This window comes from Tursiops truncatus, chromosome 8 (genome assembly GCF_011762595.2).
Source record: "Tursiops truncatus isolate mTurTru1 chromosome 8, mTurTru1.mat.Y, whole genome shotgun sequence".
NCBI classification, from domain to species: domain Eukaryota; kingdom Metazoa; phylum Chordata; class Mammalia; order Artiodactyla; family Delphinidae; genus Tursiops; species Tursiops truncatus.
In genome coordinates this window covers 64,277,789-64,301,107 of record NC_047041.1, presented here as the reverse complement: position 1 = coordinate 64,301,107, position 23,319 = coordinate 64,277,789, and the positions used below count along the sequence as shown (strand labels likewise).

The 23,319-nt window shown below is 47.6% G+C and overlaps 1 protein-coding gene across 5 annotated transcripts in view; it reads left to right on the top strand.

Annotated features, from left to right (window-relative positions):
• The window catches only part of GALNT18 (polypeptide N-acetylgalactosaminyltransferase 18), a 350,962-nt gene that overhangs the window by 281,130 nt on the left and 46,513 nt on the right, over positions 1–23,319 (top strand). For 4 of the 5 annotated variants that reach the window (XM_033862552.2, XM_033862550.2, XM_073808621.1 and 1 more), the window contains 2 exons: positions 523–660; positions 6,154–6,249. In XM_033862552.2, the coding sequence (XP_033718443.2) occupies positions 523–660; positions 6,154–6,249 (234 nt within the window). Of the gene's footprint in view, positions 1–522; positions 661–2,082; positions 6,250–23,319 lie in introns of those variants that run through there. The other variant, XM_073808622.1, reaches the window with a different exon arrangement.

Here is a 23,319-nt window from a genome sequence, read left to right as displayed (position 1 = left end):
CATGTACATAAATTTAATATAAGTAAAATATAAATATATGTGCCTGTCTCATGCAGAGCACAGCCTGACACATTGTGTTATGTAAGACTTAGCTGCCATGATCCTTAGGAATAGTAATGTAATTAGCATTATTCCATCTTCAACTCTTTCCCTTCCCTCTTCCTCTCCCCTAGCAGTTCAGAATCTCTCATCTTATCTCTTGACAGAAAACCTTAATCAGACTGTATTCTTCCCATTTCTTTCACTTATACAAAGACTACAGCTTTTTTTTCTTTTAGTAATTTTTAAGGATTTGCATCTTTATTTTCAATGGCCTTTGATGACGGTCCCCATCAGTGCTGGTCTGATGTTTCACAGACCAAATGGGGACGGTTATGGGGCCAAGGCACACGTTGGGAAGTGCATGAGTTATATTCCCAGGTTGTCCCTTCACCAGACAGTCTCCAGAACCATGGTTGGGGAGGTTCAGGGAAAAGCTGTGGCCTGGTGGTGGCTGAATCTCTGTGTTTGCATCCTGTGTAGGACTCAGGAATCGACATCGGGGACATCACTGCAAGGAAGGCTCTGAGAAAACAGCTGCAGTGCAAGACCTTCCGGTGGTACCTGGTCAGCGTGTACCCAGAGATGAGGATGTACTCAGACATCATTGCCTATGGGGTGGTAAGGAGCTCGCCCCTCGGGGTTTCGCCCAGACGCAGACAGAGAGCAGAACCAGAGAGAGGTGTGGAGAGTCAGGGAGGGGAAGAGCCTCTTGTCCCCCAGTATGGGACGTGTGGTAGACCTGTGGACAAGAGGCTGATTTCTGGAGCTGAGTGTGAGGCAGCCTATGCTTTCATAGCCCAAACCTCTCCATTCCCTTGAGAGAGGTGCTTAGTCTCTCCTTTACAGTCCTAAGCAATTCAGCTCTGGCCCCAAACCTGCATACCCCACTTAATAAAACAAAAACCTGAAGTCAGGTTAAGATTGCAAGACAACGTAACAAACTCCACTGTTCCTCAAGCATGGGTGCCTGAAGTTCTACCAACCAGCCTTCATGCCTCCCCCACACACGGGGCTATGTCTTTCACTCACACAGAGCCTCCTGGTAAGGCATTCTGGGAAATATAACCTTCCTGAGTTGCTGTATTTTGAGGGATGTTTTAGTACCACTTATCGATTGGCAGCGAGCAGTTCTCCCAGCAGAGGCAGCAAGATGGAGGGACAGAGCAGAGGGTTTGGACCTGGTTCCTATCTTGACCCAGCCACTTCCTGGGCAAGTGTCTTAATGTCTTTTGGCCTTAGTTTCTTTATACGTTAAGTGTGGTAAAATAATACTGTCCTCGTGGGTAGAAGAAAGTCTCAGATACATAAATGTATTTTGTGTCTAAGGTTAAAATACTTTGAACATTATAAACTCTCCCATTCTTCCAATATCCCCAGGACCATACAACTCTTAAGGTATTTTCAATACCTGATTGATTTTTGGATATCTCACCTGGTTTTTGCTGACTGAACACATAAAGATTTTCTATGACAGTTAAGCCCTCAAAACTATCCCCTGGGGCCACCTGCCTTACCCCCACCCCCTGCTGTGTTACAGATGGGGAAACAGAGAGGCAAAGTGACTTGCCCATATTCACGCAGTTAATCAACAGTGAAACTGAATCTGAAACATCAGCTTCTGATATCACTGTCATTCCTCCCTTTGCAGTGTCCCCTCAGACCTTTTAGATATCCCAGGATGAAAATTTGAAGGAAGAACTGAGGCCTCTTCCTCTGATGACCTGTGCTCAGAACTGAGTTCAAGGCCTGCCTCGGCAGGAACATTATGGGTACAACGTCAGCCTGGGAGGAGAAGAATCCTTGCTGAAGCTTTGGCCTCAGTGTTCCCTGGGGGCCTCCCAACTCTCACATCCTAGGATTCTAAAGGAGACAGAGCCAAGGTCCCAGGAACTCCCCCCTTCCCACCCTCCTGCAGGGCCTCTGTTGTCCCCGGAGGCCAACCTGTAGGAGGGGGTCATATCTTCCCACAAGAGTCCCCATGGCATGGCTGACATGTCCTGAGAGAACCGCCCAGTAGCCTCTTGCCTCTCCACTTCCCAGGCTGGTATAATTCAGATGTCAGAAAACTCCTCAGCTGGCGCCACCCAGCTGTTACCTGAGGCTCCAGATCCTGTCATCACCGTGGAAACACACTGGACTGTGAGGTGCCCATCAGTCCCATCTACCTCCCCAGAACCATCCTGAGGATGCGGCAGTTACTGGTACCCCTACACTCAGCCCATAGCAAGTTGTGTGTGCTGCTTGGCCACTGTTGAACCCAGCCCAGACAGAATAGTTATGCTACTGTGGCTCCAGAGAAACTATTGGCCCAGACCTCTGGGAGCCAGGGCAAGCTTCTGGATTCATGGTCTCACCAAGCTATCAGCTGTAGCTAAAGAATGTTAGCCAAACTCAGCCAGAGAAGCGGGGAAAGCAATACGGTGGAGGTGTATGCACGCAGCCATTGCAATTCTGGGTCTTGGCCCAGGGCGTTCTTGTCTTCCAAGCAAAAGGGTCTCATCTTATGAGCACATACAGCAGGTTTACCATGTAGTCTCCTCACCACCGCACCCAGAAACCTTTGGTTGGTCAAATAGTGAGTGGCACATACGGGCTTGTGATCCAGATCCGTCTGAGTCCACAGCTGGGGCTGTGTTCACTCTGTTGTGCTGAAAAACCTCCACTTGCCACCCCAGAGGGCTGAGCTGTGGCAGCCGTTCCTGGGCCTGGCGGGGGTCTCTGACCCCCTGCATGTTCATCTGCCAGCTTCTGTTCAGGGCCCAGCCAGCCCCCCTCCCTCCTGCCTCCTCAACAGGCTGGGTTCTTACGTGAGCAGAGATATGCTTGCTCGTCCAGGAGCATAATGAACTCTTAATGGGGGCAGTAAGGTGACAATGGGCAGGGCAGGATGCAGCACAAGAGCAAGAGGATTTCTGGGGCTGAATCTTTCTTCCTGGTGATTACTTTTATTCTGAAATGGAAAGACCAGATGTCTTCTCAGGGGCACGTTGTTTTTTTTTTTTTTTTTTTTCTTTTTCCCTTCCAACTCATGCCTAAACTGCATTGCTCAGGTCAAATAACCCCCTGGGATTCTCAGGCCATTGTCAAGTCTATATAACCCTGCCCATTAATCCAGTAATAGGTCCCACTGATGCCTCCTGCAGGCTGAAGGGCCTGTGGGCCCCGTTGTGTGGGCATGGGCATCCGCCTGGATCACCGAGCTCCGGGCCTGGGGGATGGCATGGCTCTGCATAATCCCAGCTCTGGTGCTGACCGTAGAGATAGAGCAGCATCTGGAAACAGACATGCCTGCTTCTGAACATTAGCTTTGCTACTTAATCACTACGTGACCTTGACAGTTTGCAAAACCTGAAAGGTTATAGTCACATCACTTCATGGGGCGTCTTTCACAGTCTCAGGGATCGTCTCCATTTGCATGATGGAAAGAGCTTGGACTTTGGAGATCGACAGACTCCAGCTCTGCCATTTGTCCAGCTATGATGCCATTCATTCACTGTTCATTTTCTTCATTCATTCACACATACTTACTGTGTAATATGTGCCAGGGCTGACCCACGTCGCAGGCAGTTAGAAAGCCTGAGAGCTAGTCTGGTGACTGATAGAGGAGACGGGCAAGTGGAGAAGTGACAAGAATACAGCGTGTTAAGTGCTGCAATCAGAGAAATGGAGGTGTTGGCCTCACACCCAGATGTGGGTCAGGAAAGGCTTCCAGAGTGACAGAGAAGCTGAGGACCACAGGAAGAGGAGGATTCAGTCAGGGAAAAGAGAAGGCCAGGGCAGAGGGTCCATGCAGTGGGAACAGCATGACAGACCGAGAGGTGTGCAGAGCTTCCTACGGTAACACACTTCTTGCACCCTTAAAAGAGATAGTATTACCGATCTGGCTATGTTATTTTGAGAATTAGGTGGGATAACGCATGGAAAGCACTTCACCTGGGCCCTGGCACATAGATGCAGTCATAAAAGCTAGTTTCCCTGAACGGCCTTCAGAAAGGTTATAGCGGTGATAATAGTAGCTAACAATTATTGCACATTTGCTACTTGTCAGGCCCTGTGCTGAGTACTTGTAGATATTGTTTCAGTTAATCCACAAACCTATGAGGTTGGCACTAGTATCATCCCTATTTGAGAGTGAAGGAAACAGACGAGGAATTATGTTGCTTTGTCCAAGGCCACACAGCTGGAGCCAGGATTCTATCTCAGCCCTCTCTCCCAGCTTCCTCAACAGACCACCTACTTAATGGGGGGTGGATGACACAGAGCCAAGGAGGACTTTATCAAAAGGCACCACCCACCCCTCATTCAGAGGCCAGCTTTGGGGATCCAGGGGAGATCCAAGTCTGACTTCAGGGCTTTCTGGAACTTTCTCTTTGCAGTAGAAGTTAGCAGGTCTCACTGATGGATTACAGTGTTCGGCTTCAAATGTGACACCCACCCCTCCATGGGCTGTGGGAGAAGTCCAGAGAGTATTTGCATATGCTCCTCCCACACAGGCCAGCCACGTAATTGGTTTATGATAGAGGATTTGCTGCATCTATGCTTCTGGGGCCCTGCCTAGGGAGCTGACACATGCTCATATTTCTGCAGAACCCCTAAACTTCAAGTTTGAGATTGAGCTGCTCTCACCCAGTAAAGGAAAGGGAGCTCGAGAGAAAACGATTTGCCTCTGTTCCTTGTCCCCTGTCAAGAACAGGGGTCGCATAGAGCACACGTGGGCCTCTGGTTATCTGTTCCATTTCGCACCCCTTAACTGGGTTCACTGCACTCCTGCCACGTCCATCAGGACTACGAAAACTTAGCTGCTGTCTGCCTCTGGCCTTCCCCAGATAGATGACCCACCTGTGGCCCATTGCCCTGGTCTCCCCTGGACTCTGATCTCCAGCCTCCTGTTGTGAACAGAGTGCTTTGATTGCTAAGAAGAGCTATTGAAGCTAGCTCGAGTTTAGGTGGGTAAAGATACCACAAACTCTCATGGGCTTAGGAACTAAGCCTGGACATGAGCACTTGAGCTGGGAAGCCACTCAAACTGGAGTGGGGGCAGGATGATCTCTCTTGTCTCTAAATCTATCTGCCTCCTGCCTCATCTCCTTGATCACACTGGATTCCTCTGCTTGCACATGGCCCAGCAGATCCACCACACCCAGTCCAAATGGCCTCACCATCCTAGTGGCCAGCACCCACTGACCACAGTGTCTGGTCTCTCATCTGGACTCCTAGGACAGAATAAGAGGATCATGAGATAGTCACATTTCAGAAAGAGAAGGACCAGGAGAGGGGAGGAAAGAAAGACAACTGTTAATTCATTCTAAGCTATTTGTTGGTGCCTGCCACGGTCTACTCAGCTATGGCATGCGAGCAGGACCACGTGGACCGTAAGCTGCCCTTTCCAAAGGCTGAGAGTGAGCTTAAGCCGGAAGGGGACATTGAATACCTGCTTTCCTACCTAGATGTGGTAAGACATTGGTTCATGGTACCCAGACATTTGTTCTGTTGATTGCCATGTGCTTGTAGGTGAGGATAAGAGATACCTCTCTCTTCCCCTGCTCCCACTCTGGCCCCTTTCTCTCTTATTCTCCCACCAGACCTCCCACTCTGGAGAGCCCTCATCAGCTGGGCCTCCTCTGGGGCCTGGCCAACCACTGCTGGATTTGCAGGAAGCAGAGAAGGCCTGGTCCTAGAGGATATCCCAGGCCCCCAAACAGCTGACATGTTGCCCACTTCCCCCAACCCTCAAGAACAAAGACTTCTATCCACGGACTTCTGAAGGCCATTATGCCACCCTTGTGCAAAAGGAGGGAGTGAAAAATCTAGTAGCGTCTCGTGTGTGTGCACGCGTATCTTTTCTTTTTACCTAGACTATCCCAGCGCCGCAAACCCAGCTTGCTGTGTAACAGCATCCTAACGCTTCCCCTCCAGAGGAGGCTGGTCTTTCCTCAGCACCTTGATGCAAGGCAAAAGCTGGTGCTTGTTGGTTTCCATAGTATTCAGAGGGCCTCGGATTGCTTATGGAAGCAGAGCCTGTCTCAGTGGAATGCTTGTTTCTCCTGATTTAATGCACCTGTTTCTCTGTTCCTTTCTCTTCGGTGTGGCCGCCTCTCCTCTGGTGTTCAGCTGCAGAACTCTCTGAAGACTGATTTGTGTCTTGATCAGGGTCCAGACACAGAGAATATTCCTATCGTGTACATCTGCCACGGGATGACGCCCCAGGTGAGTGCTCTGAGAGATCCCCGTGCACGCGTGTGTCTGGTGTGGGGAAGGAAAAGCTAAACCCTGTCATGGCTACTCTGGGCCCAGAGGCCTTGGGAGCTTTTCATTAGGAAGTATCCTCATGAGCAAAAAAGCGAGTCATACCTGCCATGCCTGGAAGGAGTCTGAAGGAGCAGATGCTGGGTTGCCAGGACCCCCTGGGGTGGGGCACAAGGAAGGCGATACATCTCTAAAGAGGAACACCTGCCTCCGTTGGGGAGACTGTGCGTAAATTACAGCCCTGGCTCTTGCAACCATGCCTTTCCCTAGCAGGAGGGAACCCAAAGTTCCCCAGGCTCCCTGATGTCTCAGAGTCCCTTCGGAGTGCCACTTCACAGCCTCAGGCTCTGCCCTTTAGTAGATCATAGCTGGGACCAAAATTTATAGCCATGAGATCCTTTCTAGCTCCTCTGACTTTCTGGTGGAGAATAAAGGGAAGCTACCAGGAAAGTAAGTTATCCCCCCAAAATTCTCCATTTATAGCCTAGGCTTCAGATATCTGAAGAGGTTGTTGAGACACTGGCAAGAGAAATGGTTTATTCAACAGAGTACAGTGGGGAATTCTTGACCAAGAGTGCCGTAGACTGACCTGTTATGACTTGACATTTTCAGAGTTTACTTACCTTACCTCCAGAAGTGTACAATGATTTTTAAAAGGTATCTTAGTATAGAAGATGCGTATATTCGTGCAATTGCAATTTAGTGCTTAAAAGAGTTGTTACCTGCCTAAACACACAGCTAAAGGAGATTGCGATGTGTGTGTACCCGGTGTACGATGCCGAGACTTCCCAGCAGCTGTCCACCGTGATCTCCACCACCTTGTCCTTTCTGTGGGCCAAGCTGCTGTGACACCACTGAGTGGTCAGTCACAGGTCAGCAGATCGCACTGCCTTCACACCACACAGTATAGCAACTCATTCTCCATTATTACAATGGTGTGACATTTTTAATGAGTGACTATTTTTATGTAAACTTTTTATTGACATAGAACATATATACAGAAAATAGACAAATGATAAGTGTACAGGATTAATGAATTTTCAGGGCAAACACACTCATGTAACCAGCACCCAGGTCAAGAAAAAACATTATTGCTTGATTTTGAATTTTATGTAAATGGCATCATAGGGTATATGCTTTCTCATGTTGGCATCTTTCTTCCATCGTATCTGTAAAGTACTTCCTTACTGTTACGTGTAGTTGTAATCCACTCATTTTTGTTACTATGTAGTATTGCATCTTGTGGATATACCATTTTCACTATATAGTCTACTGTTGATGGACAGTTGGACTATTGCCAGGTTGGGAGAATTACGAATACTGCTGCTGTGAACATCTTGTCCATGTCTTTTGGTGCACATATGTACTAATTTCTTTTGGATTTATACCTAGGAGTCGAATCACTGAGCCATAGGGTTGACATATGTTCCTTTTCTTTTTATTAGTTATCTATTTTATACATATTAGTGTATATATGTCAATCCCAATCTCCCAGTTCATCCCACCCCACCCCCCAGCTTTCCACCCTTGGTGTCCATATGTTTGTTCTCTACATCTGTGTCTCTATTTCTGCCTTGCAAACCAGTATATGTTCATTTTCTGTAGACAGTACCTACATTAGTCTGCTAGGGCTGCCATAATAGAATGCCATAGGCTGGGTAGCTTAAACCATAGAAATTTATTTTCTCAGTTATGAGGCTTAAAGTTCAAGATCAAAGTGCCAGCTGAGGGGCTTCCCTGGTGGCGCAGTGGTTGAGAGTCCGCCTGCCGATGCAGGGGACACGGGTTCGTGCCCCGGTCCGGGAAGATTCCACATGCCGCGGAGCGGCTGGGCCCGTGAGCCATGGCCGCTGAGCCTGCGCGTCCGGAGCCTGTGCTCCGCAACGGGAGAGGCCACACAGTGAGAGGCCCGCGTACCGCAAAAAAAAAAAAAAAAAAAAAAGTGCCAGCTTTCTGCTGAGAGCTCTCTTTCTAGCCTGCAGATTGTCGCCTTCACGCTGTGTCCTCACGTGACGGGGAGAATAAGCAAGCTCTCTGGTGTCTTTTTTTTTTTGTGGTATGCGGGCCTCTCACTGTTGTGGCCTCTCCCGTTGCGGAGCACAGGCTCTGGACGCGCAGGCTCAGTGGCCATGGCTCACAGGCGTAGCCGCTCCGCGGCATGTGGGATCTTCCCGGACCGGGGCACGAACCCGTGTCCCCTGCATCGGCAGGCAGACTCTCAACCACTGTGCCAACAGGGAAGCCCTGGTGTCTCTTCTTAAAGGAACACTAACCCAATTGGATCAGAGCTGTACCCTTATGACCTCATTTAACCTTAACTTGAAGATTTGGGAAATTCTTAGCCTGTTCACTTTGCAAAAAAATGAGAAAGCTTCTTCTGGAGAGAATATCAAGAGTGTGACTGAACAACCATTTGATTAAGAGATCATGGGTGGGATTCATGACTTAATTAGTCATCTCACAGCAGAAGGCATCAGTAGAGATGGGCTTATACCAGCAGAGACACTGCCAGTTTGAACTAGAGAAAAAGTGGGGCAGAGTGAAGGAACGCTATTGGACTTCTTGGATTCTATAAGATGGGACCACATAGCTATTCAGTTGTGAACATGCACTATTCCTCAAGAAAAGGGAAGAATAGTACTGAAGGTGATGTAGAGATCATCAGGGCTGCCACTCCCAGCACAGGCCCAGGGGTAAGGCCATTCCCTCAAAGGATAGGCCTGCTGCTCTGGTTTCAGTGGGCAAGGATGACCCAGTACCAGAGGGGTAGGGCCAAAGCAGCGAGCACCTTGGGTGGGACCACTCCAGAGAGCTGAAGGGGCAGGTGGCCCTGCAGAGACATGAGGGTGATGCTGCCACCCCAGTGGGCCTGGAGGGCAGAGTATCGAGACAAAAGATGGTTATTCTTGAGCCTTAAGATCGAGTGGAATTTGCCTTGCTGTGGTTTGGGCTTGTTGGGGCCCATCGACCCTTTCTTCCTTTCAACTTCTCCCTTTTGGAACACGATCATCTATCCTATGCCTGTCCCACCATCACATTTTGAAAGCACATAACTTGTCTGATTTCACAGTGTCTTAGCTGGAGAGAAATTTTGCCTCAGGATGAATCACACCTTGTGTCTCACACATATCTGATTTAGATGATATTTAGATGATATTTGGACTTTAGACGAGTTGATGCTGGAATGAGTTAAGACTTTCGGGGCTGGCGGGATGAAATGAATGTATGTTGACTTAGAGAAGGAAAGGAATTCGGGGGGCCAAGAGCAGAATGCTATTGACTGAAATTGTGTCACCCCAAAATCCACGTGTTGCAGTGCTAATCCTGACTATATTCGGTGTAAGGAAGTAATTAGGTTAAATAAGGCCATAAAGTGGAGCCCTGATGTGAGAGGATTGGTGTCCTTCTAAGAAGAGCCACCAGAGAGCTCCTCATTCCCTGTCTGTCTCTCTCTGCCACGTGAGGACACACCAAGGAGGGAGTCGTTTGCAAGCCAGGAAGAGAACTCCCTCACAAGAAACGGAATGCCAGCACCTTGGTCTTGCACTTCCAGACTCCAAAACTGTGTGAAAATAAGCTTCCGTTGTTTAAGCCGCCCAGCCTGCGGCATTTTGTTATGGTGGCCAGAGTCATCAAAAATACTGTCAGTTTTCCAAAGTCGTTGTGTTAATTTTTACCCCCACCAGCCATATATTAGAGTCCTAGTTATTCCCTGGTCTTGCCAGCATTTGGTACTGTCTGTCTTTTTAAACTTCTAGACATCACGGTGGGTGTATAGAGCTATCACATGGTAGTTTTAATTTGCATTTCTCTGATTATAAATGCATCCAGGCACCTCAGTCTTCAGTTGTTCTTGAGTGTGAGTCAAGATGGCCAGGTCAGAGGTAGTTGGGTCTTTGTGTAAATTCCCTCTCTGCTTTGTAATGCCTACGACCAAGGACACAACAGGTAAACTTTCTTTTAACAAATCTGTGTGGAAACGTGCAGGGTTGGTGCTTATCTAGGTCCCTGACCGAGCGTCAGGTGTTTCCTCCGTGGGGTGATGGCTGTCTGTTCAAGCAGAGGCTGCCGGTCTGCCAGGTGCAGATGATTCAATACGGGGCAGCCTGTGTTGTCAGGAGTGTGGATTCTGGAGCCAGCTCGCCTGAGTCCAGATGTCAGCTTTGGAACTTTCTAGTTGGGAACCTTCGGGCAGGTTTTTCCATCTGGGCCTATTTTTTTAATCTGTAACTTGTGGATTAATAACGGTATATACCATAACGGTTGTTGAAAGGATGGAATACATTTAAATAGTGCTCAATAAATGTTAGCTATTAGTATTGCTATCATGATAATATTATTATTATCACTGCCCATTGAGCCTTGCTCAGTATAAATACCCTCCAGTTTCTAACTCCAGCCCACATTGGACTGACTTTCCTTGGCCTCACGTGCCATGTGCCGTAGGTGCCTGCTCTGGTCAGAGCCGGCCCATAGACTACGAGAGCATTTTGCTACAGCAGCAGAAAATGCAGGGGTGTAGGGGCGAGGGCAGTGAATGGGGCGTGAGGAAGCCTGAGTCCTGGGCCTGGTCTTGCCACACATTTGCAATGTCACCTTAACCCTCCCTGGACCTTTATTTTGTTTTATTCTTTTATTGAGGTGTACTTTCACACTAAAGTACACACATCTTAGGTGTGCAGTTCAATGAGTTTCCACAAGTGTAGACGCTGTACAGGCACCACCCAGATCAAACTCATCGCCCCAGTGGGCCTCCTCATTGCGCCTCTTGGTCAATACCTCTACACAGAGGTAATGACAATTCTGATCTCTAGCACCACTGATTAGGTTTGTCTGGGTCTGTATTCTTATCTGCAAGCCAGGAAGTTGGACTGGCCATCTCCAGGCCCAGCTCGGCCAGCTCTGACAATCTGCTTACCTCGAATTCTTTTGTTCTGAAATTCAGTTGGCCTGGGAAGCTGTGAGTTTGTGCTGTGCTTGCCAGGAATTCTGGGAGCTGCCTTCCCTTGAGGCTTTGTAAATCAGCTTCTCGATGTGGAGCTGCAGCAAGCAGACTTGGGTCCCCCTCCCCGTTCCTCACAGAACCCTCGTATAAGTGGGCTGTATGTGGAACAACCCCAACTGGGCCCAGTCGCCCTCTCCTAGCAGGCCTGCAGCTGAGGTGCACAGCCCAGAGGTAAGGAGGCTTGAGACGAGCCTCAGATCACACACACTTCCCAGAACAGAGAGGTGTAGGTACTCTGCCGTGGCAGGAGTTTGTTGAGTATGGCCTTCCCAGTGAGTTGGGAGAGCTGGGGAGAACTGGGTCATCCTGGAGATGGGCTGTGTATCCTTGGCGGGAGTTCATGCATCCACTAGGGGTGGACATGGGTACAGGGGTAAGCGATGGGTGAGGAGGCAGGGCCTCTGGCTCTCAAGGCTTCCCAAAGGCATCCACTAGCCCTTAAGAATTTCATTGGCTCATGGAAGAGACGAGAAAAGGAGGAGCTCAGGGATATCACCTTAGTACAAGGTCAGGGTACATCTCAGAAGGGGACTGTGGACAGATACAGGCCTCAGGGATACTCTGAATCTCCCAGAATTGATCCAAATTAAGTGCTCAATATTCATTTCCAGGAACATTTTCCCCTCCTACTAACAGCTCTCAGCAAATCTCTTGGTACCATGGCCACAGAGGTCAAGGAGAAGCCAGGGAAGTTCACAGATGGGACTGCCACGTCCAATTATGCAGGTTGTGCACTGTACAACTCCAGAGGAGGGATGTGGTACCTCACGTTGTCTGGGGAACAGAGACCTGCCCTAGGTGACAGTCTTTCTGGGCTCTGTTATGAAACCTCACATGTTCCTCCCCGAGCATCACACTTGATAGGAAGAGTAAAAATGTTGAAAGGCAAATGATGAGGTATAGAGTGGTCAAGAACCAGACTACCTGGGTTCAAATCCCAGCCCTACCACTTACTAACCCGGTTCCCTGGATAGGTGTCATAACTTCTTTGTGTCAATTTCATAACCTATAAAGTAGAGATTATAGTAGTGTCTACATTTTAGGATTGTTATAAGAATTAAATAAATTGATGCACGTAAAACACTTAGACAACAAACCTGGTACACAGTCATTGCTTACTAAATATTGGATAATTATTACCAGATTGGTAAAGAGATTCAAGACCACGTCCTTACGAATGAGAATTGTTTAGCCTGGAGAGGAGCAGATTTAAGAGAGACATGAAACTTCCAAAATTATAAGGACACAGATTTTTTGACTGAGTGTAAAGGAAACTTTTTCCAGTCATTGGCTCAGGCAGTCGTGGCCTCTCCGTCATCAGAGGTGGCGGGCTCCAGGGGCATTGTGCAGGGTTCCTATGTCATGTGGATGCTTAAGCTGAGAAATCCCTAAGGGCACCCCCACCCTGAAGTTCTATGGCTTTTTAATTCATTACCTTTTTAAATTTTTCTTTAACGAATGAGAGTCCATAATTTGCCAGATACTGCTCTTGGCCTTGCGAGACAGTGATGAGCCATATGGAAGTCGCTGCCCTCACGAAGTTGCCATTCTAGTGCTGGAAACAGACTTTTCTATATTATTTCATCCTCAGTCTTCAACCCAGCCAGGGCTTGAACTCTTTTCTTTCTTGGGAATTGTGTATATGGCCACAGTTGAGCTGCATGCCTTGGATTTCAGCCAGGCAAGAATGGTGAAGGAGGAAGAGGACAAGAAAGCAGGACTGCGACCTGGTCAAGTTCATCTTGCCGACTTTGAGGATGAACTTCCCTTTGTTGCTTCCTTCATCCAAATTTCTAAGGTTTTTTCATTTGGGGTTTTAAAACCAGAGAGAACCTGTATCAGCCAGGTAATAATCAATCCCCAAACCTCACTGACATTAACCAAACAAGTTAATTTTGTCAATTCAAAAAAGTAAAACATTTTACATTAAACATTAAACAAGTTAAAATGAACAAGGGATAAAAACGTATTTAACTCATTAATAAGGGAAACAGTAAGCAGGTACTGAAAGTATTTGAGGAACTCAGTATCTGTAAGCATTTTCTAAAAAAGAGTGTTAGAATAAGATTATAGATTAGATACAAAAGTCGTTAATGTCCTACAGGGAAATAAAATCATAGCCTTTAATGTGATCTTTTCTACCCAGACAGGAATCTAGAAGTTAACGTTTAACTTCATAGTGTCTGGGTACTAATCAAAAGGTAAATAACAAAGTCAAACACAGGTATATTCTCTTGGAAAATTACATACTCTTGGGTGGGCTTGTTAGACGACGCTCCAGTTATGATATTTAAAGGATAGGTAACCTCCCGTCCTTTTTTGCCTTATTTCCAGGTTTTAGGTAGTTCTCTTAGTCTTTTCACAAAGTTGGCTAAAGGTGGGGTGACTCTCCAGGCCCTTAGTGACTTGGGTACCCTTGTGGATTCACAATCGAAGCACGTGGACTTTTCCCCCAATTATTTCCTAGAGCAGCCGTAACAAAGGAGTGCAGACTGGGTGGCTTAGAGAACAGAAATTTATCATCTCACAGTTCTGAAGGCTAGAAGTCCAAGACCAAGATGCCGGCAGGGCCGTGCTCTCTCCAAAGGCGCTAGGAAAGGATCAATCCCAGGCCTCTCTCCTTAGCTTCTGGTAGTTCCTTGGCTGGGGGCAGCATAACTCCATCATCACATGGTGTTCTCCCCGTGTGCTTGTCTGTGTCCAAATTCCCCCTCTTTATGAGGATGCCAGTCATATTGGATTAGGGACCACCACTCCAGAATGACCTCATCCTAACTTAAATAATTACATCTGCAGTGTAATTGTTTATTATACTTATTTCCAAATAAGGTCACATTCTGAGGTACTAGATGTTAGGACTTCAACATACGAATTTTTGAGGTACACAATTCAACCCCCAACACCCTCAAAGAGGAAAAGTGTGACTAGAAACCTGACTTCCGTGCCTCAGACGAAAAGTGCCTCACATCACTTCCTGTCACATTCGATTCACCAGAGCTATCACGTGGCCCTGCCTCACTAGAAGTTAGAGTTTTCTGGGTGCCCAGGAAGCCTTGTCTCTGCCACACAAAGTTAGGTATTTTCTAAATCACTTCCTCCTCTGACAAATAAGAAAACAAGAAAATGGCAACTGGGGATGGGAACTACTTGCCTGGGGTCACAGCACAATCTACTGGCCAAGACAGGTCTAGGAAGGATGCCTGTATTTTGTGTTCCATTTTCTCCTCCAGTTTCATTCATTCATTCATCCATCAAACACATGCTAGGTTGTCTTTCAGGAAGTCCTCATAGTTTGAAAAGTTTCATTTCCCTTGAAGAACAAATTTGGTCTAGTGATAGAGTGGTATTGTAGAGTAACTTATAGTGGGGCCCAAAGACATCAGAGACCCAAAGGCAGCTTGGACGAGGAAGAGGGTTGGGGTTCACCTGTTTCAACCCTTTGAGAGATTCTGCTTAAACGTTGTTTAAAAAGTTCACTCTGATAGCATTGTGATATTCCCGGGTCTTGGAGAAGGCCTTGGGTGGGAGAAAGCCTAGTGTAACTAATCAAATTAGTGAGGTGAAGTTGCTGCTAAGCATGCTAATTGGTTAATGAGTAAATGTAACCATTTTATTTAAATTAGCAGCAAATTTCAAGCAATCCTCAAAATAACTGAGAATATTAGCCCTAATTAGTGTAACAGCCTGGAAAATTTCTTCTGCTGGGAAAAGTGCAACAATGGGGTCTCCCCACAGGCTCTGTTTATTCAGTCGATCACTCATTCACTCACTCATTCCTTCATTTGCTCATTCAACAAACATGCATTGAGTATTATGTTAGGCCAAGAACTGTGAGAGGCAGAGGCAGCTTTACCCAGGTCCCTGACCTGGAAGAGCCCCGATCTAGAGAGGGAGTTGGACACTTAGAAATTACCGTTTATACGGTGCAACCTACGGCCCCAAGCCACTTTCTCATTAGGCCATCAGAGGAGAAACGGGACAAGAAAAGGTCTGAAGACCTCTCCCATTCTTTCTGCCTGAATCTTCTAGACTGTAAAAGACACAGGGGGGAAAAAGTGCTTTTTCCACAGGAAGGTAAATTTTTGGCTGTAGAAGAAGGAAGATGAAAGGAACTTAAATTCTTTCTAAAGTTTTTGAAATACTGAAGCTGCCACGTTTATGCTTCAGGAAGTACTTTTTGACTCAAGGTATAAACATTAGAATTGAGTTGAAAGAAGTCTTCTATTTACCCCGGAGATGAATTCCCTGTTAGATCAGGTAATGTGTTTAAGAGAAGTGTGGAATTGTAGATGGAATCTGTTGCCTCTGCTTTTTGGAATTTCTAGAATTTCTTCATTTTTTTCTCACTTGGCTCTCCATGCATATCCACACACATGCAGAGAGAGAGAGAGAGAGAGAGAGAGAGAGAGAGAGAGAGAAATGAGTGGGAAAACTAGCTTATTTCTCTGTCTGCTAATCACTGTCTAGAAACTGCCACTCCCACGTGGGGTCATGACAAAGCCATCACTCCTGGCCTGGCCGGCAATGCTCCCGAGGCCAACGCATGCGGCCTCAGAGGCCCTTCCTGAACTGTGCTTGCACCCCCAGAGCTTTCGAGTAACGTCTGAGAGACAGCTGAAAAGTTCTACTTTGTGGGACGAGAATTTAACTCGCCAGCCACTTCTCTGCGACCTTTGGCAGACTTCTTCACTTCTCTGTGATTTATACCTATAAATAAATGAGAATGCCAGGCACCAAGGGGTTGTGAGGTTTTGAAAAACTTCCCTGAGTTTGTTTCTCGGCTTCTCGTGTGTGGTTTTATGGCCCAGGCATCAGCTGAGGACTGTTAGTGCAGGGCCCCCGACTGGATTACGGTCCTGGGGGAGCCTTACCCTGTCCTGAAACTCTGGCTGGCCACCTCCAGCTCTGCATTATTCGGGGACTAATCCAAATAGGATTATTTGGATCTCTTCATTTTCTTAGTACATCCTCTGCATTTAATATTTTATTTTATATTTCTTAGAGCTTCCGAATGCTGATTTGGTCATATTTTTTTGTAATTCTATAAATTGTTAACTCTTCCACTAAAGTAGGGATTGACTATGGTAAGATACAGAGCAAAATAGTCCCTTGTCTCTGACCCAAGAATCTTGTGTTTTCTACCAGCATCTGTTAGGTTAGCTTGTTAGTAGGGTGAAGTCTCAGATCCTTCACAATTCTTTATTTTAAATTGAAGTATAGTTGCTGTACAATATTATATGTTACAGGTGTACAATATAGCGATTCACAATTTTTAAAGGTTATACTTCATTTATAGTTATTATAAAATATTCGTTATATTCCCCATGTTGTACAATATATCCCTGTAGCTTATTTTATGCCTAATAGTCTATGCTTCTTAATCCCCTACCCCTATATTGCCCCTTCTCCCATCCCTCTCCCCACTAGTAACCACTAGCTTGTTCTTTATATCTGTGAGTCTGTTTCTTTATGTTATATTCACTAGTTTGTATTATTTTTTAGATTCCACATATAAGTGATATCACACAGTATTTGTCTTTGTCTGACTTAGCATAATACCCTGCAGGTCCATCCATGTTGCTGCAAATGGCAAAATTTCATTCTTTTTTATGGTTGAGTAATATTCCATTGTGTGTGTGTATAATGTATGTGTATAAAATATATATATTATATACATATGTATGTGTGTGTGTGTGTATATATATATATATATATATATATATATATATATATATATACTGCATCTTCTTTATCCATTCACCTGTTGATGGGCACGTACGTTGCTTCCGTATCTTGGCAATTGTAATTAGTGCTGTTATGAACATTGTGGTGTGTTCTATCTTTTCTAATTAGTGTTTTTACTTTTACTTTGTTTGATAAATACCCAAAAGTGGAATTGCTGGGTCGTATGGTGGGTCTCTATTTATTAGCCTCTGAGCTGTACCCTCACACGTTTCCAGGGGCCCCATTCCTGTGGGACACAGAGTAAGTGGGGTCTCTGGGGTGACGCAGTGTCTAGCCCTGGGATGCCCTGCTTCTTGCACATCCTCTGGACAGCCGTCCCTCAGCTCCTCCCCTCGGCCCTCTCACTTCTGCAGTGTAGGCTGCTTGTTTGAGGGGGTAGCTTTTGCTCCAGAGGGCCCAGGGCAGTGATTGATGCCCTCACAACCTTGGGGTCAGGGGAGGCTGGGATCTAGGCCCAGTTCTGCCCATAGCACATGTGTGATTGCGGCCAGTGACGCAGTCTTTCCAACGCCAGTTATAATCCATGAATTGGGGCTTCACTAAATAATTATGAGGGCTCTGTTGGCCCATATGTGACAACACCTAGCCCAGTGCCTAGAACATGATGTTCGGTGTGATTATGTCACGCTCGAGGGCAGCCTCCCACCACTCATCTGCCATTCTTGGAGAGATTTGCCTCTCAGGCCTCGGGCCCTGGGGATAGGTCACTGAGCCAGCATCCAAGGAGCTGAATTTGGAACCCGACTTGGCTTTGTGGCCTCTTACAAGTCACTTCACCTCCCTGAGCCTCAGCTTCCTGATCAGGAAAGCGGGGCTGGGTGCTGAGATTTAAATCAAGCAACCAACTCCCATGTGCCTGGCACCAAGCCTGGCATGGAATGGGGCTCAGTAACGTTGGCTTCTTATTCTAATTAGGGCAGTCATCTCTCAACAGTTTTGGGGAGCTTGCTAGGCTGCCTAGAGATAATGCTAACGACAGCTTACATTTATTGTTTACTGTTTCTAGGCATTTTTCTAAATGCTTTGTGTGTATAATCTCGGTGAAAACCCTCAAGAGCCCTGGGAAGTAGGTACTGCCATTACCCCATTTGTACAGGGGAGAAACTGGTCACATAATGACCAAGAGGTAGCACCTGGCTTGAAACCCTGGTTGCCTAACTGGGAACCCACGCTCCAAGCCGTGGCTCAGGACTGCCTCCCTGGTTTCAGTAGATGTGTGGCCTCCACTCTCAGGAAGTTCTCTGGACAGAGACAGGACAATAAGCCCCTGTTGTGTGGTGTGATGAAGGCTTGGCACCGAAGAGATGTTCAGGGCACACTTGCTGGATGAATAAAGGCTGCAGTGAGAATACAGGGAGGGAGTAGCCAATCTAGCCAACCACCAGGCATGTTCTTCTTCTTGGGTTCTAAAGGAAAACCGAGTTTAATTTGCAGTTTCCTCCCTGAGAGGACTTACGGCAGGGTCCAGGGACTGGGCTGAAGGAGAATTGAAAATACTACCCAGTCAACTCTGTCCTTCCCACCCACCGTGGGCCAGGCCGCGGAACACAGGCGAGTCAGCTCTCTGGACTCATGAGGGCTCTCTGCGCGTGCCCTTGCCTGTGGAGCTCCTGCTTTGCCCTGAGGAACTAGGATGACCATCTCCCCGTAGGATGCGGACCCCGAGGATGCTCCAGCTGTACTGTGCCATTTATATAAGGGACTCGAGCATCCGTGGATTTTGGTATCCGCGGGGGTCCTGGAATCAATTCCCCACAGATCCTGAGGGATAGCTGTCTGTATAAATGTAATTGTCAGCACAGTTGATGGATATATACGTGAATTGGTGTACTTGTTAGTGGTCTCTCTCCACCACTATATCGTAAGCTCCTTGAGGGCAGTCACTTTGCTCTGTTCTCCAGTGTATCCCTGGTGCCTAGCACACTGCCTAGCACAGAGTAGGGTTCAGTGCACCTCTGATTAGCAAATGGATCTGTTCATAAAGTTGTTCATAAAGACTTTTTAGTGAATGAAGGTAGTCTTCATAACACGACCTCCTAGCAGCCTGCCCAGACACACTGGCTTTGCCACTTACCAGCCTTAACCCAGAAGCCAGACCCTTCATCTGTAAACTGGAGTTAAACTCACCTATCTGATAGACTCTATCAGATAGAGGTTTTGTGAGGGTTAAATGCTCGGCGCTAGGCATGGCACACAGTAAGTCCTCAATTAATACATCATCACTGCTGTTACCTTTATTGGTAGTATGAGTTATTATCAGTCAGGATAGGCTCTGGCAGGATCTGTACTTCCTTTAGACCTGGTATCTTTTCATGGAGACCCAGGGATGGGAGCTTGAGAGATGTGCCCTCCCCCACTGGGATGGAAGCCAGATCCTTGTCACTTTTCTCGATGAGGGCCAGTTGCTATGGGTACAGGTTGGACAGGAGCGGGGGCTTCTCCTGCCACCAACACTTGTTGACACACAGAGCGGGCCTGCCTTTCCGTTTGACCCCAGCCCCATGCAAGAGAGACTCTCAGACCCTAAGGGTTGTCCTACTGGCAGGGCTGTACTAACACCCTCCCCGCCGCCCCCGGAGCTTTCTGTAACTCACTCCCCCACTCAAGCTGGTTTTGCACAGCTGCATCCAGGAGAGCCCGGGATAAGAACAGCAAGCCAATGACAGAATGTAAGTCACAAGCATTTCATCTCAGGAGAGAGACTGCTCCCTTTCGTTCATCCATTTGGAGCAGGAAGTGGGGAGGTTTCCCCAGAGTCTATACCAGTGCTCTGCAGCCCTTTGCACAAAGCGCCGGCCATTAGGAAGTGGGCTGCTCCTTGCTGCGTTTCTAAGTAGGGTGTCGGTGGCATTTTGGGTAGGGCAGTTCTTCGTTCTGTGGGACTGTCCTACTCAGTGCAGGATGTTTAGCATCCCTGGATCCTGACCACCATCAACGTTGATGTGGAGCCAGAACATCCCCCGCTCATTTCCAAAGGTCCCCCGGAGGAGGTGTTACCAGCCCTAGCTAAGAGTGTGACGAAGAAGGAGTATAAGAAATAGGCTTGGGACTTCCCTGGTGGCACAGTGGTTAAGAATCTGCCTGCCAATGCAGGGGACACTGGTGTGGGCCCTGGGGTTGGAGAGGAACTTCTGCCTCTGAGGCTCAAGGGCAGGATGGAGGAAGGTTCAGGAGGAACACGTTTGCAGCTGTCTTGCAAGTAAAGCAGGGGGGATCTGGATGCATTAGAGAGTAGAGGAGATTTAGGAGCCCTGCTCAGGGGAAGTGGTTGTTTTTTTTTTTTTTTTTGCGGTACACGGGCCTCTCACTGTTGTGGCCAATCCCGTTGCGGAGCACAGGCTCCAGATGCGCAGGCCCAGCCGCTCCGCGGCATGTGGAATCTTCCCGAACCGGGGCACAAACCCGCGTCCCCTGCATCGGCAGGCGGACTCTCAGCCACTGCGCCACCAGGGAAGCAGGGGACAGGGGTTCAAGCCCCGGTCCAGGAAGATCCTACATGCCGTGGAGCAACTAATCCCGTCGTGCGCCACAACTACTGAGCCTGCGCTCTAGAGCCCACAAGCCACAACTACTGAGCCTGTGCTCTAGAGCCCACGAGCCACAACTACTGAAGCCTGTGCGCCTAGAGCCCCGTGCTCCACAACAAGAGAGGCCACTGCAGTGAGAATCCCGTGCACCGCAACGAAGAGTAGCACCCACTCACCACAACTAGAGAAAACCCGCGTGTAGCAACAAAGGCCCAATGCAGCCAAAAATAAATAAATAAATTTATTTTTTTTAAAAAAAGAAAGAAAATATCTTAGAAAAAGAAAGAAAGAAATAGGCTTGGGGATTTGGGAATGGCTGGTGGCACTGAGTGGGGATGTCTGAATTGTGTTTATATCAGGGAAGCTTAAGGATATGCTTGTCTATTTCAAGAAAGTGCCTCTAAGTAGATGTGTTCAGAATATATCATGGGCCGAAATGGATTCTTATATTTGATTTTCCCGACTAACTCCATTGTCACTACACTGCCTTTGTCCGAGCTGCTTTTCCTGAAATCTATTCATTGCTGCACGTTAGTCCTGCCAGCGTCGAGTTTTAGTGGAATCCTTGAGGTTAGCACTGTTAATATACTGGGAATTTCAGCAGAGCTGTGCTCTCTAAATCAATCACCAAAACAGCTTTTTTTTTTTTCTTGCTCAAAAATACACTACGAAGTGCAGGAACATGTGTGGGAGTGGAGGTTGACTTGGGTGAAGGACACACGTAAAAGGAAAATTTCATAACATTTTTTTTCTGCAGGAAAAAGGTCTTAATTCTTGTAGAACTGGGCTACAGAACACATTTATGTCTCTGCCGTATCTTTAGCTCCTCAGAACATCCTGGGCTACTCAGAAGTCACTCAGTAATGTTTGCCTGGGGCATTATAGGTACTTAACAAACACGTGTTGGATACAGGAATGACTAAATTCATGGAAAATTTAAGCCTTTTAAGTGATGACCGTGGTATGGACTGATCAGTATTTACCTTCTCAATCCCCCTGGGGGTTTCTAGGGTGTCAAGGTTCGCCACGGGAGTGTAGACTTCTCTTCCCCAGAGTTTGCTCTGAAGGGAGGGAGAGAAAGGGGCTGCCTATTAGAAGTGGGTGGGGTTGAGATAAGATAGGTGTGTATTAAGATTTGCTTCTTAAGGAAAGCAATAAGGGAGCATGTTTTGAGATTGATGGAAAGAAGTCTATAGAGAACAAGCTCTGATAGATGGGGAGGGAATGAAGCAACATTCTCAGGGTGGGGACAGGGCAAGATGGGAGAGGATGGGGTCCAAGGCCATTGGGGTGGGCCCTGGGATTGGAGAGGAACTTCTGCCTCTGAGGCTCAAGGGCAGGATGGAGGAAGGTTCAGGAGGAACAGGTTTGCAGCTGTCTTGCAAGTAAAGCAGGGGGGATCTGGATGCATTAGAGAGTAGAGGAGATTTAGGAGCCCTGCTCAGGGGAAGTGGTTCAGAGGCTGGGCAGGCACTCGAAGAAGGTATACCAGGTAATGCTGCGGGGCACCCTTGACGTTGAAAGCTCCACCTCCAGGGAACGGGTGTGGAGAAGGTGTATGAGGCTGCAGAGGTGAGGTTTACAGGGTGTCAAAAGGCAAAAAGGATGAGGAAGTAAAGACTTGAAGGTGCTGGCGACGTGTTGACGGCGGGAATGCGAATATAGCCTTTCTAGGGATCTGGAGAGGCCAGGAGGGAGAGGAAGGCAGAAAAGGTTATTATTCCGAAGGTCTCAGTTAGCTTGGTGAGCAGGCATTTGGGAAGTAAGAGAGGGCATAATCCAGATTGAGATTTCAGGGGTATAGCAGTTCGGGCACTGAGAGCTGGGGTCTGGATGTGAATGGCCCTCCCTGGAATTGAGGCCATGGCGCAGGTTGGGTCATTCGTTGATTGGGACTCTGAAGTCTTGCTGGTGGGATGTGGAGGAAGCTGTGGGCCTGATGCCAAAGACCTTGACGGATGCGGTGGGCTACCTGGTGAGAACAAAGTTGGCAGAGCGTGGTGGTGTCTAACGTCTGTGCTTAAAGAGGAGATGCTTTTATACCAGAACGTAGGAGCTGAGTGTGGAAGGAGCGCTACAGGGAGAAGAGAGTGTCAGCTCCATCTCATGTCCCTGATGAGAGAATCAGCAGGTTCGAAAGCACACAAGAGTGGCGGTACCCTCCAGGAAGAGCTATTTGGGAAGGGACAATGTGGGACTGCATCCTGCAGGCCTGTAAGCCTTGTAGTTGCCCAGCCTCGAGACCAAAGAAAAAGCCCAGAGACAGCAACAGAGACCTCAGTGGTTCATTGGGCAGGGGGATCTTACACAAAGTGTCCTGGAGCAACACCCCAGGGTGTGTAGCAAAGGGTGGACAGGACATGGCAGCAGTCTTCGCTACTCAGAGGAGAAGGAGGCTACCATTTATAGGGCAAATTGATGTCAGGTACGCTCATCAGTTCGAGGGGTTAATTAAGCCCTATAATTAAGAGGATTGGATAGTCATGTGAGTGAAGCAGGGACTGGTCGAGCAGGGGATGTACAGAGAGCAAGAGAACAGCCATCTTTAAGGACCTAACCGTACACGCAGGCAAAGGCCCCGTCTTTGAAAGACGCTGGGATTTTGATAGGTGTTTTCAGAAGACTCAAGGTGAGGCTTAGGAGGGAGGCAAACAAGGGAAGATTAACCAGGAAAAGAAGCACAGAGCATATCAGGGGGTGAGAGGGGGTGAGAAAGCCCCATACAGACAACACAGATTAAACCTTAGGTGCACA